This window comes from Anarrhichthys ocellatus, unplaced genomic scaffold, assembly GCF_004355925.1.
Source record: "Anarrhichthys ocellatus isolate YVR2014 unplaced genomic scaffold, GSC_Weel_1.0 scaffold28, whole genome shotgun sequence".
In the NCBI taxonomy this organism is placed as follows: Eukaryota; Metazoa; Chordata; class Actinopteri; order Perciformes; family Anarhichadidae; genus Anarrhichthys; species Anarrhichthys ocellatus.
The window spans coordinates 4,628,156-4,646,312 of NW_022280058.1; the positions used below are offsets into that span (position 1 = coordinate 4,628,156).

The 18,157-nt window shown below is 40.6% G+C and overlaps 1 protein-coding gene across 5 annotated transcripts in view; it reads left to right on the forward strand.

The window, feature by feature from the left end:
• Window positions 1–671: 671 nt before the first annotated feature.
• Window positions 672–18,157, forward strand: part of inpp4b (inositol polyphosphate-4-phosphatase type II B) — a 126,923-nt gene continuing 109,437 nt past the window's right edge. For all 5 annotated transcript variants that reach the window (XM_031863145.1, XM_031863143.1, XM_031863144.1 and 2 more), the window contains exons 1-2: window positions 672–1,257; window positions 7,467–7,511. In XM_031863145.1, coding sequence (XP_031719005.1) covers window positions 1,173–1,257; window positions 7,467–7,511 — 130 coding nt within the window. In that variant the 5' untranslated portion in view covers window positions 672–1,172. The remainder of the gene's footprint in view (window positions 1,258–7,466; window positions 7,512–18,157) is intronic.

Sequence of the window (18,157 nt, forward strand, 5' to 3'; positions counted from 1 at the left end):
CCTCTTTCAGGAGTTTTAGGCTGCTGCCCTCTGTGTCTTTATTGAGCTTTGGCTCAGACCACAATACCTTCTCCATTCAGCAGGGTATAAATTAACATTGATTTTAGTGAAGCATCATGGCCTTGGTGTCCAAATAACTAACAATAACCTTCACAGTATGAGTGGGTGGAGACCCGGCGGAGGCAGCAAATAAAGACAGAGGAACAGAGCTGCATTCTGCTCTACATCATATATAATCGCTGATTAAAGCAAAGTCTTTTGCAGAATATTTTGCCAATATTTGCAGATATTACAGCCCAGTCATTCACTATGATGCAGATACATTTTTTCTAAATAACACAAAAAAACATCAATTATCTCTGTCACTTTCTCCGTTCAACCTGTTGATTTAATCCTGTAGTAATTACATTACACTATATGAAAAAAACTGCCACTGTATACTGTGAATTCTCTCTCACCTTCTACCCCTCTTCCCCTCCTCTCCTTGTCCACCGTATGTAACTTTCAAAATCACATGCTGCACTATGCTGGCTTCACCGTATGGAGCTCAGCAGTCTGATGCTTATCAATTGTTCTGCTGCTAGAAAAGGAAAGGATGGGGTGGTGGGGTGGCGAGAGGAGGCTACATAAGGGGAGGGAGACGGATGTCAGAAATCAGAGGGACCCCTGCTGCCATTTCTGGATGCAGCATTGGCTGCGCAGTGAGAGCAGATAAGGAAAGAGAGAGCGTCAGAGTTGTGTCTTTCTGGCTGTGCAGTCTGGTCTAGGTGCCCTACTGACAGCCCAAAGATTGATGGATAAAGCTGTGTATCGCACATAACATCAATTCTGTCCCACTTTCTCTTTCATTCTGAGTCTCACTCCCTCATCACTCCTCCCTTCCCCTCTCTCTCCTTCTCTCTCTCTCCCCCTCCCTCTCTTCCTCCTGCCGCTGCTCCAGGTCCCTCGCTGGTCCCTCTCTTCCGTATTAGTTTCCAAAAGGCATCTCTAATGCTGCCAGAGAGCGCGCTGTGAGGCAGCAAGAAAGCAAGGCGAGCGGATTGCTATCTTCGTGACAGCTTTTCCACTTGGAAGGCTGCGTGTGAGCCAGGGAACTGGACTGGACTGTGGTGTTTCGTGGAGGAGGTGGGAGGGGAGGTGGAGGAAGGAGAACTGGGGGGCAAGCTGGACAGATGGAGGACGGCACCCAACAACTGGGACACTGCATGGTTGACATGAAAGAGCTGAACGCCAACCCTGAAGGACTGACCGCTGCCGGTGAGTTGACTGCACTGTGTTGCCTGTCTGTCTCTTAACCTGTCTCCTCTAGCTCTCTCCTCTGTCTTCCTCATTCAGTCAAACTCCTAAACACCTTGTCTGCTATTAGAATTGATTCCTGCTCCTGTACAGTGTCCCACATTTGCTATAAATGCGTGTCTCAATGATGCTTGGCTTTTGCATATTTTCCCTCTATTTGTGTTTGCAGCTGTTATCTCTCTCTTTCAAACACACATACAGAGAGAGAGAGAGAGAGAGAGAGAGAGAGAGAGAGAGAGAGAGAGAGTGTGTGTGTGTGCGCGTGTGTGTTTGAGAGAGAGAGAGAGAGAGAGAGGGAGAGATTTTTTCAAATGCACGATGATCAATAATCACTGAATGACTGAATTCATTGGAGCGTCTTTGTGTTGTTAATGACTCAGGGTCACATTGTTGCAGTTATTACAAAAGAACATTAATTATACATATAATTAAAATGGGTTTCCAGCTGAGTTGTGAAAATTATTAGATTTTTTTGTTGATGCACAATGACTGCACTCTTTTGATATTGGAGTACTAACAATTATTCAGAGCAATGTCATGTTGATAATGACAAATTATTCTAGAGAATTGATTTTGAAACTTCCGAGCTGCCTTTCCACAGGTTTCCAATTAAGCGGTAGGTTCTTGCAGTGCGGTTGAATTTAAAATCACAAACTTTTTGTCTTAGAATGTGGTCAATCATGTTACCTAATTTGGGGCAACATTGAATTTGTTTTAGTGGCTCTGCAGAGTTTGAAGTATGGAAAACACTGTTTGTTGACATGTCCAGAAATTCTCATGTGTGTTTGTACATAGGTTCCTGTGTGTACATTTGTGTGTGTGCGCGCGCTTTGCTTGTATTTTCTTTCTGTACTGCAGTCATATTCCATAGAGCCTGAATGTGTTGTCACTAATGAGCACTGGCAGAGGCAAACTAGATGTCTCAGTGCCCAACACAACAGGAGAACGCTAAAGAGATTAGCCGTATCAGTGATGCCACAAAGCCTGCTCTCCAAGTTTAATACCTTTGCTCACCAAAAGGACAGACACTGCATGCAGCGACACTAAGCCTTTGCATTGGCATGCAAGCTCAACACCATCATCTTCCCCATGGGGATAAGTAAATGGAGGCGTACAAAGAGGAATGAAAGTGCAATTCACGATGCCTTCTCTCCTTTGCCTCGAACCACACAAATACAAGCTGAACCAGCTTACATCCACAGTTACAGACATGCTAACACACGCACACACACACACACACACACACACACACATAAGGAAATAACATGTGCACAACAGTGCATCCTCACATAAATATACATATGCACAGACATTATCATGCAGGCACGCTCGCACACAGCCACACACATGCTCATTCTTTTACAGTTATGACCTACTATTACTATAAAATCACACAGTCACAGCTTGGAGATGACATCTGACAGGTGTGGGAGTAAAACAGTATTGACAAACACCTCACGGTACTTCTGTTTTGTTTTTCTCAAGCATCCTGGGAGACAAAAGGGAAGAGCAAAGCACACAATTACCATGTTTGCCACAAAAGACAAGTTGACAACCCCGCATTATCAGTCGCAAGGAGAAATAGTTTCTTGACAGGTGCTGTTCAGAAGTTATTAAGGTGGGACTGAATTGGCATTTAACTCCCCACCATAAGGTGTAAAATGTGTACCTATTAACTATTTACAACAATTTTCCCGTGCGCATGTGTGTTTTCAAAGAAAGCTGCAATGTAATTGATGGCGTTTTTCAATGCACAATGTTTGACATCAGGAGGCGAAATGTCTCACTCCGTGCCCTTGTTAACCCTATGCGCTACATCTGCCATCGACGTGACAGTCAGGACCTCCTCAGCGCACCCACCTGATTCTCAACACTTCATTAAACGCTGGCAACAAAACCATCTGTCCCCGCTCAATCTCCCAGGGCAGTAATGTGACGATAACTCACTCTCCCATTCAGCACCACTTGTCCTAATAGGATGCCTGTTTGTGCAAACATCAATCGCGTTAGCGGTATGTTAGCCTGGCTAATGAATCATCAGAAAGGATGTGCAGGTGTTGTTTTAGGCAATTTAAACTACAGATGCGGCGGAGGGTTAGATTGGACAATGGGAGTCAGAAGAAAAAAACGATTTCAGTGTGCGTGTGATGTAGAGTCGGTTTTTGGACTGGTTTATTGAGCGATGGACTGTTATAGCTCACAAATATAACATCCCATGGTGAGCCACATAAGTGAATTATTAATATCATCTCTAAATCCAAAGTAAATGATATTCAAAATATAAAAAGGATTTGTTGATAGACATAGGCCCTGACATGTAATATCTATTCATGAAGAGGATAAGCAGGAGTGATTAAGAATGTGTGCTGTACCCACTGCGAGGGGGTTTATCAAAGCTCTTTTTGGAAATTGCCTGATATTCTTAGCTGAGCTGGAGCCACATGATGGGGACCGGAGCAGCGACATGCTGTATTTTGGAGCTTTTCCGCAATTTTTTTTTTTTGTGGAGTCAGGAATAAGGAGGAATCCCATGTGAAATCTTTGTGCGCACTCCCCCACAGTTCCTACCTCCATCCCTCCTCAGAGTATCTGCTATAAGCTAGTCAGTGGTTATCACACTGCGCAGTGGGTGAGGAAGCAGGGCAATGAGAAGGGATGAGGGTTAAATGATCATCTGCAAGATGGACAATTCAAGTTCCTGTACATTAATTAACTTTGTCATTCTGGAGAAATCACCTAGTCTGCACACATCCAAAGAAACGACTCTCTCCTCTCCCTTCAGCGTGGCTTTTCCCCACTCATACCACGGGTGATAGATTGGAGGTACCGTGGGGCTGTGCTGTTATTTCTAGAGCCAGATGAAACTGCAGTATAGCGGCCGGGCACACCTCATTTGCTTTGGTCCCCTCTGGGAGTTACATCTGCATGTACCGCCTGCATGCCTGCCACCTTGCTGAGCTTATTACCATATTCATAATGCCAGCGGATATCGATTTTAAATACCACACCTGTTCCACTTTTCTTCACATACTTATCCACACATTGGAGCTGGATCACCTGCCAGTTTCATGTGCTAAGGGAGATGCGATTGAGACAGGTGCTTGACCTTTCCCCGTGTGATGGGTAATTATTGTAATTAGACTTTGTTTTGGTCAGCCTAGTTCTCACCATGAGGTTAATGACATGTGGTGTGTTCGCTGCTCAAAGACAATAATGGTGTCACAGTGTACATAACAGGTGTCCTGTCCTCCAGTTGTGTACGCATCATTTCTCCCTGACTTTTAATAAATGTGGATATTGAGTTTCCAGAGCTGCAATATTTCATTTCATGTATTCGTTCTCAAAGATGTAACATACTGTAACCTGTGTTGCTTGTCTTATAATCAGTGCATCTGGCATGATCCTTCTTTAAATACTTGACACACGCACAAGCTGTGCTCTGAAATTCAGACATCCGTTAACTCCAACCCTTCTCCTGCTTCACTATCAAGCATATCTAGTTGCTTTGCCAAGTGTAGGCTATTCTCATGATCGGTATCCCCAACCCATATCAGACCCAGACTCAGCTTTACTCCTTATCTGTATTAAATTAATTCTGCAAAGGTATTTCCCACTGCTTTCTATCGCTACCACTAGATAGGTTGGTGTCTAACACAGATGGAGACCTCCAAAGTAACTGGGCCGTCCAAGTGACAGTCCCTTATGATGCCACCAGAGACAAGACCCAACAGCTGGCACTGTCTCAGCCCACCTAGCTAAAGGACTCTCTGTTGCCGCCACAAAACATCCAGGCTTATTAAAGTTTCATCAACACTCACAAGGAAGCCTTGGTGGTGATAACATGAGGAGACATGACCCCCGAGGAATGGGTTGAAGATGAAAGTAATGTGAAATCTAGATAGCGACACAGAAAGTTTATTTACGTACATAATTGGCCTACGTGTGTGTGTGTGGATAAACGTGCACTTGATTAATTAGAAGGTTACACTACTTGTATGCATAACAGATATTGCGTTAAGTTTGCATAAGCCAGTTTATTCAAATGTAGCCTATACTGACAGCAGCCGACAAGCTAAATTCACTGACACTTTCGAAAACACCAGCAAATTGAGATTTACTTTCAATTTTGTCAACACATTAGGGGCGGCTGTGGCTCAGGGGCAAGAGCGGGTCATCTTCTAGGTGCAAGCGGTTTGAGTGGTTGGAATACTAGAAAGGCACTATATAAATGCAACTCCTTATTTGCTGAATTTATATGCACTGCAAGTTGCTTGTGTTTATTGTCAAGAGCCCTGCATTTGGACTTTCTCATCCTTTTGTAGACTCTCAAGAGGACAAGGGGCAACGCTAACGAGTCCCGTAATTAAGTATGCTTCTCATTAATTAGCAATCCCTGTATTGTTTGTTTTCGAATTAATTATAAATTAAACATTCCAAAGAGTTTGATTGTAGTCAGAATTTGAAACAAACTCCAAAACTCCAATTTTTCAAAATCCTTTAATTAATTGACAAAGCAACTTGTGATTAATGATCTTAAAATTAATGACAATGTCTGAAATCCTAATTGAGAGTGATACTAGAAAATGAACATGTAATTTGATAGTCAGTTAATTCTGTATTCAATTAACTGATAATTCCAAGGAGAAGCACTGGATACTGTATAAAAAATATCCAACAATGTTCAAAACCAACTCGAACCTGATTCTAATTTTGACTTCTGCTATTGAATTAAATATATAATATTCCACCTAAAAATCTTTCAGAACATTGCTATGATCTACATGTATCCCTCCATGATGGAAACCACAGCACCAAGTCATGCAGTAAATCTGAGATGTTGTACAGAAACACCTCTGAACTTTCACGAACAGTTATGGAAACTAACTTTATCAACCCATGAGGGTTATAAGCATGTCTCTGGATCTTCTGTATTAGCATAACTGTGGTTATATTTCTTTCTTTGTGAATTGAAGATTCCAGGAGAACAACTGCTTAACAATTGCTTATTATACAGATGATAGAGGGTCAGTGGTTGGTGGTATTATTTTAGGACAGGCAGGTTTTATGTCTTCCCAACATGAAATATTGTCTTCTTCTTCTTCTTACCTTAACATTGCATCATTTTGTTGTGTTGTTTAGTCATATTTAAGTAGACTTGCTCTGAAGTGTGATGAAAGGCTTTACAAATACATTGATCCGGCTTGACGTAAAAGCTGCCAAGAAAGGGTGGTGACTGAAGTAATTATATAGCAAAGTAAATCATTTTTAGTAAAGGATCCTCATTATATAAAATGACTATTACCTAAAGTAGTGTGGCTCCCATACGCCAGTAAGCATCGAGTATCCATGGCCCATTAGTGGGGTTGATGAGCCTTAGAGGCCAATTGTGTCGTAGCACCCCAGGAAGAGGGGAGAATGGCATTTAGTGGTTTAGGGCTCCGCTATGTGTTGCGCCATCATGCAGGTGTTTCATCTGCTTGGTTTTTGAATGGTTGTGTGTCGCACTAGGAGAGTGATGGATGTGAGACGGAGCTGGGGACAGATGATACAAGCAGTCAGTCCTCTACTCATCATTATGGCAAAAGTCCCCAAGGACATTGGATACTTTGATTCTCTCGTTCTGACACTCTCAAAGAATGCAGTTTGTTTGTATATTCTAACATGAACAGTTTCACTTATCACTTTGGCATTTTTGGATCCTGTCATGCTCCTGACATTTTAAAATTGGTGAAAATGGATCAGAGTCCAGCCCTTTAGTCTACTTTAAAGTCTGTGTCTATGGGTGATGTGGTTATCCCTTTTTTATTTGAAATGGAAGAACACTTCTTCAGTCTGTTGTCAAAAAATAATCGGCAACAGTTTTGATAATACGGAAGGGAAACATGCTAACAATTAAGAGTTAACTGATAGCAAAAGCAAATACAAAAGTATTTTTGTAAATTGACTGTCTTCAGGTTTCGAATAAATTGCTTTATTGATTAATCATAAAGGTAACTGACAGGTTAATCTATGATTATAGTAATCATTAGTTTTAACCCCACATCGGGGGGCAACAGTCAAAGTTCTGATTCACTTTCTATGTGTGTTCTTTGTTTTATTATATTGTCCTAATGTTTGCTTTTTTTCCCACTCCCTCTCTTTCTCTCTTTCTCTCTCTCTCTCTCTCTTAGGTGTTTTTCTAACTCCCAAGCTGCCTCAGGTGGAGTTCAGCCTTGGTAAGTCCTGTGTTTACTCTGTGATTAAAGAATATTGCACACTTTTTTTGACATCCTTGTCAGCATATTAGATAAAGGACACATGGACTCACGTGCATGGTGTCACACTGATGCCGAATCTCTCTTCCCTGGTCCAGAAAACCGGCGAAGGTTTATGGCCGATCAGGCATCTTGGCTAAAATACATCCAATTGTAACTGTTGTGAACACACACCAACAAATAGACACGTGATGACAGTTGCGCTAATGCAGAAGTCATTCAGAATTAGTGGCATATCTGTCGACATCCTTGATTATTTTTCTCAATGCTGACACACACACCCCAAATGTGGTTAGAAGGGACAACAAAAAACAGGCATAGACAAAATTTAAGGCAGAACGGCAAGAGGATCCTTTTGAACTTTTCGTGGAGATGGTCTCATTCATATTTCATGCAACTGAGATGTTGGAATTCTATTTCTAGACATTTCATTGTGGCTCAGGTGAAGTTTCCTAAAGGGAAAATCCAAACAGGAATATTATTCCTGTGGTCTCTGAAAGAAGCGATTGACAGCATCAAAGACTGGTGTCTTGGCTCCCGTGTTTCCGTCTTCTGAGGGGTCTGCAACAAAGGCTTCCCACTGTTGCGTTCACACAATTAACAAAGAATGACCGAATACAGATATGGCCAGATATATAGCCGGGAATGGGGCTACAATTTCTTTTTCATCTTAATAGTATTAGGAGAGATAATTATTGCACCTTCTTAGTGTCACTTGATGACCTCCAGGCCTGGCCAGTGCTCAGTGTGTCTTATGACCATTAAAACACTTTTCAATGTGTTTAAAACTGCAATCGCATATTGATACCTCATGAACACCCCTGATAGTCCCATTGCCATTACATAGAGGGTAAAATTACAGCGAGTCATGAAGACATGTAATCAGAGTTCATTTATATAGAGACTGTGTGGGGCTCAATAGGAGTCGTTATTGTGAGAACATGCATACACTCTCAAGTGCACACAACTGGGTCTTTATGTGCACACATGGTAGATACAGGCGTATTCTACTCTAATGACACTGTAGGTTTAGCTTCTGCTCTTGAACAGAAAATGATATTTGAATGTAAAATATCCGTCATGGTAGAAAATACAGCTGACAGCTGGCACAGAGAATAACCGTATCCATCTTTAATTGCCCCGGTTGAATGTGTGCTCAATGTACAGTACATCTGTTTTATTGTGGGGGAGGGGGTTTGTATTATATGTGCATATTCTATTTTTTACATGTATTGATCTTGATAAAAAAGATATGCACTTTACTTTTAAGCTCTGGAAGGAGGCTACATGTTTAAATGCTCAGCATGTTTAAATGTGTTATTCTTTTCCAAGAAAAAGTAAATGGTGCTACTGTCGTTAGTACAAATAAGAATGGTAACCAAACAGTCATCCTACTGTGAATCACTATCCCCTAGCAATTATGAGGGCTCAGCAGCTGCTAGCTAGCCAGCTACCTACCGGTAGAAACTCCAGCTCCAAGCTAACTAAGTCAAACTTGAATCGTGAAACACATTTCATACCCAACCAGAGACTCCGTGTGGTTAAAATGAAGAATGTAATGTACACAGAAAATAAACAACCATTCAAGCAGACAGGAGTGAATCAGAACCTGAATCTGACAGCCCACACAAAGTCGATACTAAGTATTGAAAGGCAACAGAAAAAATATATATCTTGAGGCTGCTTTTGAAAGAAGCACTCAGAGAGAATCTAAAGTCCTCAATGAGGTTATTTGAGCAACTACAAAGCACAAAAAGCAAAGGCAGCTTCACTTGACCATCAGTATAGACCAGTGCCAGATGACTGAGAGATCTGGGCAATTTGTTTTGAGCATGTTGACACATTATGGAGGAAGGCCATTAATTGCTTCAAATATAAGTAAGAGAATTTTAAAATAAACCCTAGCGTGTACTGGAAGCCAATGCAGTGATTTGAGGAGAGGTTTAATGTACTGTGCTTCCTTTTTTAGTCCCTGTTAAAACTCCTTACCAACAGGGGACTGAGTGGAAGGTGTACATATTGATTGTTAATCCTGTGCACATGACCCTGTGTTTGTGTGTATAGGATTAGTGTGCCCAAATCCAAATTAACTTTTCAGCTAATTAACACCTTAATTACATCACTATAGACAAATATGGTATTTGGGGGAATAAGGTTGCTTTTAGATGGTAATAGAAAGCTCGCTCTAGAGCCACAGAAAAAATAAACGGCTACATTCAAAGTCTGACTGGTACTCATTATACTATTGTACTATTCATGTGTGAAATCAGTCGAGTGCCCCTTCAAAAGAAAGTCAGCGGTTCAAACAAAAGGTGTTGAGTTTGAAAGAAGTGGGTATTGTTAAGGATTTCAGTATTAAAAGCATTATTAGTAGGATTAAATAACACCCCAAGTGGTGAGTAGAAGTGTCACAATAATAATAATGTCAAAATAGGTTAAAAAGTCACAATATATTTACTTATGGAATGTATTATGTTTACAATATTCTTACTTGTAGAGGATATTATGTTACAGTATTTTACTCATTGAATGTATTAAACCATAGAAGTATAGTCACTAAAGGTATTAAAACACTGTATGAATAGTTTTGAGGGTCAGAAAGAGATCATTTTGAGTGAGTCTTTACAGAGGTGCAGCAGAGAACAGAGGGATGGACAACTGACCACCAGGACCAGAGGAGGAGTCCGGACGACTTCAACCAAACACTGAGATGATAACTGCCCCAAGCCAGGAGGGGCTATTGAATTTCGGCCAATCACAGAGGCTGATATTGGACATTTAAACTTTCGGAAAGAGACTTTTAAATATAGGCTTAGTTCCAGAGGGTTTTTGCCAGAGTTCGTGCCGTTACCACTCTGGGTAGTTTACCAGCTGGGCTGGGCTATTTAGTGGGCCTTGTGAGAACTCTGCCCTGGGGACATATTGATATCGATAGAGTAATTCAGTTTGCAACTGTTCTAGCTTCTCTTGTTTATTAAATACTTTTTGATTGTTAACCGGATCCAGTTCATTTTTGGTGCGACTGGAAAGTCCAGCGTTCTGGGTCTCCCCTGAAAACATCTAACCCTAACAGTATTAAAGGACCCATATATACGAGATTGGCTCTCAACATGGCAACGGCTGAGCCGGTGGCGAGCAGCTAACAGTGCAAACAACGGCAACAGTGCCGGCAGACTAGACAGTGTTTAAATGAGGGGGAACCGGAGGGTGGGTGCTACGCTTCCATGACAACGTCGTCAACTGGGACCGCCTTAGCAGCTATATCCGCCCTATGAGCTCATGGTAGAGCAGCGGCCGTGGGCTAGCCAGTGGGGCACTCTCACATGCACAAACATGCAATAATAATACGTGCGGCCGCCACAGCTACGTGAACAAAGAACGGAGAAGCTCGGAAAACAACACACACTGAGGGCCAGTGACCTCATTCTCTTCTCAGGTAGACATTACTCCACTATATCGTTATATAGCAAATAGTTGTTTGCTGCTTTATAAAGCATGCTCTGAATATTGATTTTATCGCCTTCAAGAAGACAAGGAGGGTTAAAGTAAAATTTGCTATCCAGTTGCATTCTGGGAAATGTAGGATCCAGCATTTTTGGAGCGTGACCCACAATACAAAAATCACAATGTCAGCATGATTCTTTTTTCAGTCTGTCCGCAATTATATTGAAGTGTAAGAGTAAATCATTGGAGTGCCTCTATTAAACAAATTCACAAACACATGCACTTATTCTGTCAGCAGAGCAGTCTGTGGTCTTTGCCGCAGTCAATGCAATATTTCAAAGTCACAGATTAAAGTTTAACAATATGACCAGTTATTAAATAGCAAACAATATAAAGCCCCTGAGCTTACATACTATACTATACTATAAACACAGACTGAGAAACATGTTCTCTTTACTTCTGCACAGGTACAATGTCGAATAGAGTGGACAGCTTCTTGTCAGGCTCATCACATGCTGGATTACACTACTGCAGCCAAGGATTTATTTTTCAAGCCAAAAATAATGAAATCTGAGTGTTTTAGTGTTTGCTTCTGTTTTGACACGGTGTCATACAAATCGAATGGGAAGAATCGTATCTAGCCAAGATGTAAGATATAAACAAACAAGCACACCGGATAAATTTAAATCTCCTGTATGTTATTGTTAGTTAAGATACGAACCGAGGCATTTGAAACGTTGACTCCTTTGCTTTAGTGGAGACAGTCGGTAGGAGAATTATTCTGTTTATATTTCAGCCGTTGGATGAGAAGAAATATTGAGTATATATTGAGTTAATCATTTATCTTGTTATGACTCCCAAGCGCTGTTCTGCTTCAAAAACGTGCAGCAGGGGAACGAACACACGTCTCTTTTTGGGGAGACTAGCCCCTCTCTGGCTACCTCACAATTTCAGCACTAACTTTTATGTAGCAGTACTGGGAAATAAAGAGACTCTAAAAGTCAATACACAACAAAATGTGCCTAATACAGGTATGTTGACAGTGTATATAGAGTTATGCATAATCACACACTATGTCACACTAGACTCTTTTTACATTTTAAATATCTTGTACACTTGTCTCTCCTTTTAAGTTTTTAGTTTTTAGTTGTTTTGTCAGTGTCAGTGTAAATGATGGACGTGACATGTTGACTATCAGGATAATTCTGTGCTGTGGATAACCACAGTAAAAGGGAAAGCTGACTTTTTATTCCTACAAAGACTCTTGCAGATCTCTTTTGTTCTTTCTCAAGTAATGGTCTTGGTTCTTGACAGTAGTTTTAAAAAGATTTTATGTGAAGTGAATTTATAATACTGTTAGAGCTGGAGTGTTACAAGACATTAGGTTTAAAAATACACTGTCGCTATTCAAAGAACGCCATGCATAAATGTTGCATAAATATCCAAAAGTAACAGATGCAAATTTTCCGTGAGTGTCAGCTTCACAAATACACTTCGTATTATCCACAATTCATTTTAAAACAGGCCCCATTCACATATGAAACAATAAATCACAGGCATTATATTAAAGTACATCATATGCTTGTCAATATCTAATGAATTTACATGAGTGATCAGCAGCACTATGCAGCAGGTGAAAGACATATTCATCACGACACAACAGCCCCCTATTTTCTCAGTTTTCCCCAGACCAACTGGCAAACAGGTGTGCAGATGGCGGCACATGCAAATAATGTTGTCAAATTAATTGAAGTGTTGAAATAAATATCATGATGAATAAGCGTCTTCTAGAGATGAGCATATATTCCTGTCTCCTGTGGCAACTCCCAGGGCTCCCCTCAGATTAAATGGAATTTAGATTCATTGTGGGGTCTCGGAGGCCCAATGCATTAAAACTCATTTCCAGCAAATTCATCTTGAAAGAGCTCAGCATACTCCAATCACACAAAATAAATACAGCATAGTAATTGAAGCCTCCCAGGATTGGCAAACATTATTACTCCAATTGCTCAATTGTTATGGTAATTTAGGAATCAGTCTCAGTATACTTTAACAGTCGAGTCGCTTGACTAAAATTGTGAGTCACGTCATTGTTGAATTTATTCTCACCTAAGTAACGGCATTTAATTCACTTAGAAGTGACCAAAAATCTGCAAATGTCACTCTATCCTATACGCTCAATCCATTATTTGAATCTCTGTCACTTTAATAGACTGTCGTCTTTCCTCCTCCGTGTGCCTCCCTCATTATCTCCCCTCTCACTCAGGCTTCCTTCCTCAAACTCAAAATGCCTCTCTAAGGGACTCCCCTGTCTTTTCCCTCTGTCGCCCTCTTTATTTCCCTTTCCTGCCACAACCACCCAGCATCATAATAGCTCTGACCTTAGAGGGTCAGTCGAAGTGACATATCCCCGTAAGAGAGCCAGTCTGGTGATGCATGGTTGGGCACCCAGTCCCATTTCAATCACCAGTCTGGCTGTGGTTAACTGCGCAGCAGGGTAGAGGTGATCCCTCAGGCCAATCAAATATATACGTCCCCTAAGGTGACTGATGGGGACAGTCAGCAGCTTATCTGCAGTATCTTATCTTGGGTCTTGTGTGTGAAAAAAGAAAATAATGATAGAATCATGTCAAGAAAAGAGGGCCAGTGTAATTTCATTGTAGAGAAAGGGAGAGCCACTAAGTGATATGAGGTGATATGATGAAACTGCGTGAAAGAAAAAAAAGATCAAAGCTCTTTGGAAACCTTCGTGGCCTCCAGTGTTTATGTTTGTGTGTGTCATCGCATACAGCACATGCTTCAGTTGCATGCGCTGGTACGCGTCAGTGCGGGTCTGTGAATATCTTTTGCACCTACAGTGTTGACACAACAGACCCCCGATCAGAGCCACGCAGATGCTTTTTATATGAACATCAGATCCAATGAACGTTTTCATGACTTAGTTTTGGTTTGTGCCCGCATAAGCAAAAGTGAGACCTCCTTTAATGTGAGTTCAAAAGACCTGGCACCAGGATCTTGAAGAGAGAAAGGGAATGTGGAATCAGAATAGCCCCTAAGAGATAGTACATGCACAAGCTCTGCTGCACTGTAAGATATTCTCTTGCTTGTAGCCTTTTCCCAACAGCTGCTAAGAGAATGTTACTCTTCCATGTTACGGAAATGTTTGTTGTCTTGTTATTTCCTCAAGTCAGTCTTTCATGCACGACATACACTGCATAGATGACAACTGATTTCAACCCTAATTGGTCACCTCTGATTTGGGTTAAATTTAAAAATTTCTGGCATTTGAGAAATTTCGATTCCAACTGCTGTCAAAAGATGAATTACAAGCTGCAGTAAGATTATTTTGATATTATTGTAGTAATGTTTAACACTATGGCTTAAATGTTGTCTAATCTCTATAGACAGCTTCTGCATTGATATGCAGAACAGGAGTGGGATAGGAGGAGTTTTTGGTATCAGTAAACAGTGCGTGTGAAGCGCAAAATAGGCGGAATGCATTGGCCGAAATGCAATCTTGGATCCCACCAGGTATAGATGAGGATGATTCTGATTTTTATTGGTTTAAAAGTAGCTTGTAAGCTGGTTCCTTTTAAAACAATCCGGTCGTACACATTGTCTCTCAACTCCAACTCCAGTCTTGCAATCTCATGTTAGAAATGGGACAGCACGGAAAAGAAAGTCTTGGCTCAGATATCCGCAGGCTACACATGAACCCCAGAAATATAGCCCCTTGCCCCCAGAGACTTATCCGTCATCAGACAGATAGCTGATGGGTTCAGAGATTGACAGTTGTCTTGACTTGTGCTGTGGTAGAAATATAACTCAATGTTGTTGCAACACAGACCATATTGCGTACACCTTCCCAGCTGCCTGCAGACCCATGTTCTCCATTTTTCTTCTTTTTTGTTTAAGCAAAGTATGTTCCAAGTAATGCTGCCTGTCTCCTTTTTTTGGAGGATGCTATCTTGTTTTACTAAAACTTAATTTGTGTAAGCATGCGCTTTATGACCGGTTGATTGATGTGTCCATTCTGAGCATAGAAACCATAGGAGGTGTGGTGCGAGTGTGATTAGGAAGAACGTACAGTGTCTGTCTGCCCACATTTATGCACACTTTGCATATGTCTCATTGCTCAGTGATGTATACTGCATGACCTCCTCAAACATGCACACAGGCAATAATGGGACATGGGAATCCTTGGGTCGTCTATATAAATCCACTGGTCATCAGTGGGTTCATTGCAGCTAATCTCAAACAGTTGTTAAACGGGCAATACGATATATATAGTATATACACATACAACCAAACACACATACTGAAATTGAGACCCCAGATCGCGTCAACCTTGTTTCGTTGACTCTCTTTCATTACCTCCTCTGGTTTTACGGGAACACACGAGATGTAGATCAATGCTTCTTAATCCCAGTTCTGAGGACTCTGGGTGGTTTTAAATCTTACACGGTGCAGTCATGCTGCTTTACAACCTGGGCATCCAAGGTAAAGTCACAGAGATGAGATGGCCACTATTCAAATCACCAAGGGTTTTCAACCTTGGTACAGAAAACCTATAGATGCCAGATCTAATGGATCATTATCTTTACAGTATGACAAATTGAAGTACTTTTGCTGTAAAAACTGCTTTTATGGGCAATAAATCCATAAGATATAAAAACCTACAATACATAAACTATAGTCTGGTAAACAAATGAGTTTCTTCTTACAGCCTTCCCGTCTTTTTGTATCAGTAGCAGAACAGCATCAGTAATGCATGTTTCTAGGTTTGCCTTGTAATGGCTGCATGTACTGAAGTCCATTTAGACCGAGTTATTCCCTTCATGATTCACTCTATGCTCCCCTGCTGTGGCGGCGCTCCTTACTCCCAGACTCTTTTAGCAATTCTCAGATAAAACGGAGACTTAACCCAAGAATGTACAGACAGTTGTTAATGGCTTCAATAAAGCACTTTTCAATTTAGTATCACAAAAATGAGATGTTTTGTTTTGATCATCTTTAAGTAGTCTCATTACTAGACATACCCTGGAGAATTAGCCAATGTGCTTTCGTGTAATACAGCAGTCACATGGTTTGAATGTAATAGATGGGGATTTTTTATCAGAATCACACATTCTTTTGAGACTCCATCTAGTTTAGATCCTGACCAATTAAAAACAAATCAACTCAACATAGTTATTCAGCACTTTGAGGTCAGGTTTATATCCACTGATGCCCTCTTGACACTTCAGTTTCTAAGCAAAAATCTTTGTTAAAACTTAATCTTAAGATTTTATTTCACAATAGTTATTCTCTATGAAACATAACACGATTTCACACAGTTGTCAATATGTTTTATTAATGACTATACAAACATTCTCTTTAATTGAACTCTTTTGGATATTTTACAGTGTGTGAGCCAACCTTCAACCAAACATGTCTCTGGTGCTTTTGATTGGTGTGTTCAGTTTCACATGAAATAGGTTGAACAGGATTAGTAAAGTCACAGATTACAAACAAAGCTTTACATTTGGTATGCTGAAAGAATCTTTTATTCCTCTGCTTTCTTGCAGACGCGTGTGTGACAAATTCTCATTAAATATCTGCTTTGTTTGTGTTGCTGTTGTTAAATAAAGCCAAGGACAGTCACCTTGACAGTACAATCAGTATACCGGTGCTGCTGGAAAATGTCTTGGTTCTGTCTTAGTTTCACAATAGGTGAAGGTTTGCAAGTGTGTGTGTGTGTGTGTACAAAGGACGCCCTTGCTGCTCGCTGTGTCTTTATTTTTTATTGTTTACAGAATGGGTGCTACCCAATAGTTAATAGTACAGTTTAAATTAATAGAAATAACTTAAAAATAAAACTCTATTGACATCGGGCGCTTATCTGCTCTATTTTTTTAAACCGAGGGGTTTAGGGCGCTCCTGAAAAAACCTTCGGTGCATAGAGAGAAAAAAGAATGACACTCAGAAATGCAAAAGCAGCACGCATCTCATTGAAAAAATAACAAATAGACTGCACCAGGCTTCTAAAAAGCTCTCGGTCTGATCGGGGCCATATACTGTGTAGTGTATATTGTATGTGTCTATGTACATCTTACAATAAGGTACAATTTGAAATGATAATTTTTTCCAGATGCACATAGGAAAAGAAACACTTTACCATGCAGATTCTTTACCTAACAAATCAGAGAAAACCACCTCGCAACCTGAGAAAAGAACGGTCTACATTCCTTTGTTGTCCTTCAATTGAACCAATTAATTTCTTTCTGCAACTGTATTCTTGCTCTTCACACCCTTTACAATTCCTTCCACAAGAACCCCTTTCATCTCTAGTTGCTGTTCAGTTGCTTAAACATTCAAATCAAGCCCACGAAGATGCAGCTGCACACAAAAAGGCAATCTTCTGTTTCACCCACCGAGTAATATTATCCAGACTTTGTTTTGCAGAGTAATGTGTGAAGATGACCAGGCATCGGGAGCAGATCAATTTATGTTTACATGACAGAATTGTGCTGGATAGAGAGAATGCAGCTCTTGGACAGGATCCAAGGACGTTACTGAACACAAATCTGTCATTACGCTACTCGGGTGCATACAAATGGTCATTAATACATAAATTAAGGGCCATATGGTCTAATTTACTTAGGCTGGGTGTTTTTATTGGCCTTCTATTTGAAGCAGATTTAATACAGACGAGTCACATCTTTAAAACTATCCACAGAAATTCTCATTTTTCCTGCACAAGGTTCAGTAAAGATCTACCTTTCTTTGCTTTGACTTGATCGAAAGTGCACCTTTACTCCTGTATATGTGACTTTTAAGAGATAACAAGGATGTCTTGGTACAGTAGTGTTTTTCACTGAAAGATCCGTTTAGCTGTGATGGGATCAGCGAGTGTTATCTTGTTAGGGGGAGTTTCTATTCGGAACCAGGAAGCGTTGGTTTCCTATAAAGGAATTGTGGGATGCAAAGTCTTTCCTGTCCTTGGAATCCAGTGGGGCTGAGTGACAAGCTGCTTTTGTTGTTGGAAATGAAAGCCCTAATAAAACTGATATCTCTCTGCCAGGGGGAAATTCTACTGCCATTTTAATCTACTACTAAGGCAACAATTTTACATCTCAATGTATATATATATATATATATATATATATATATATATATATATA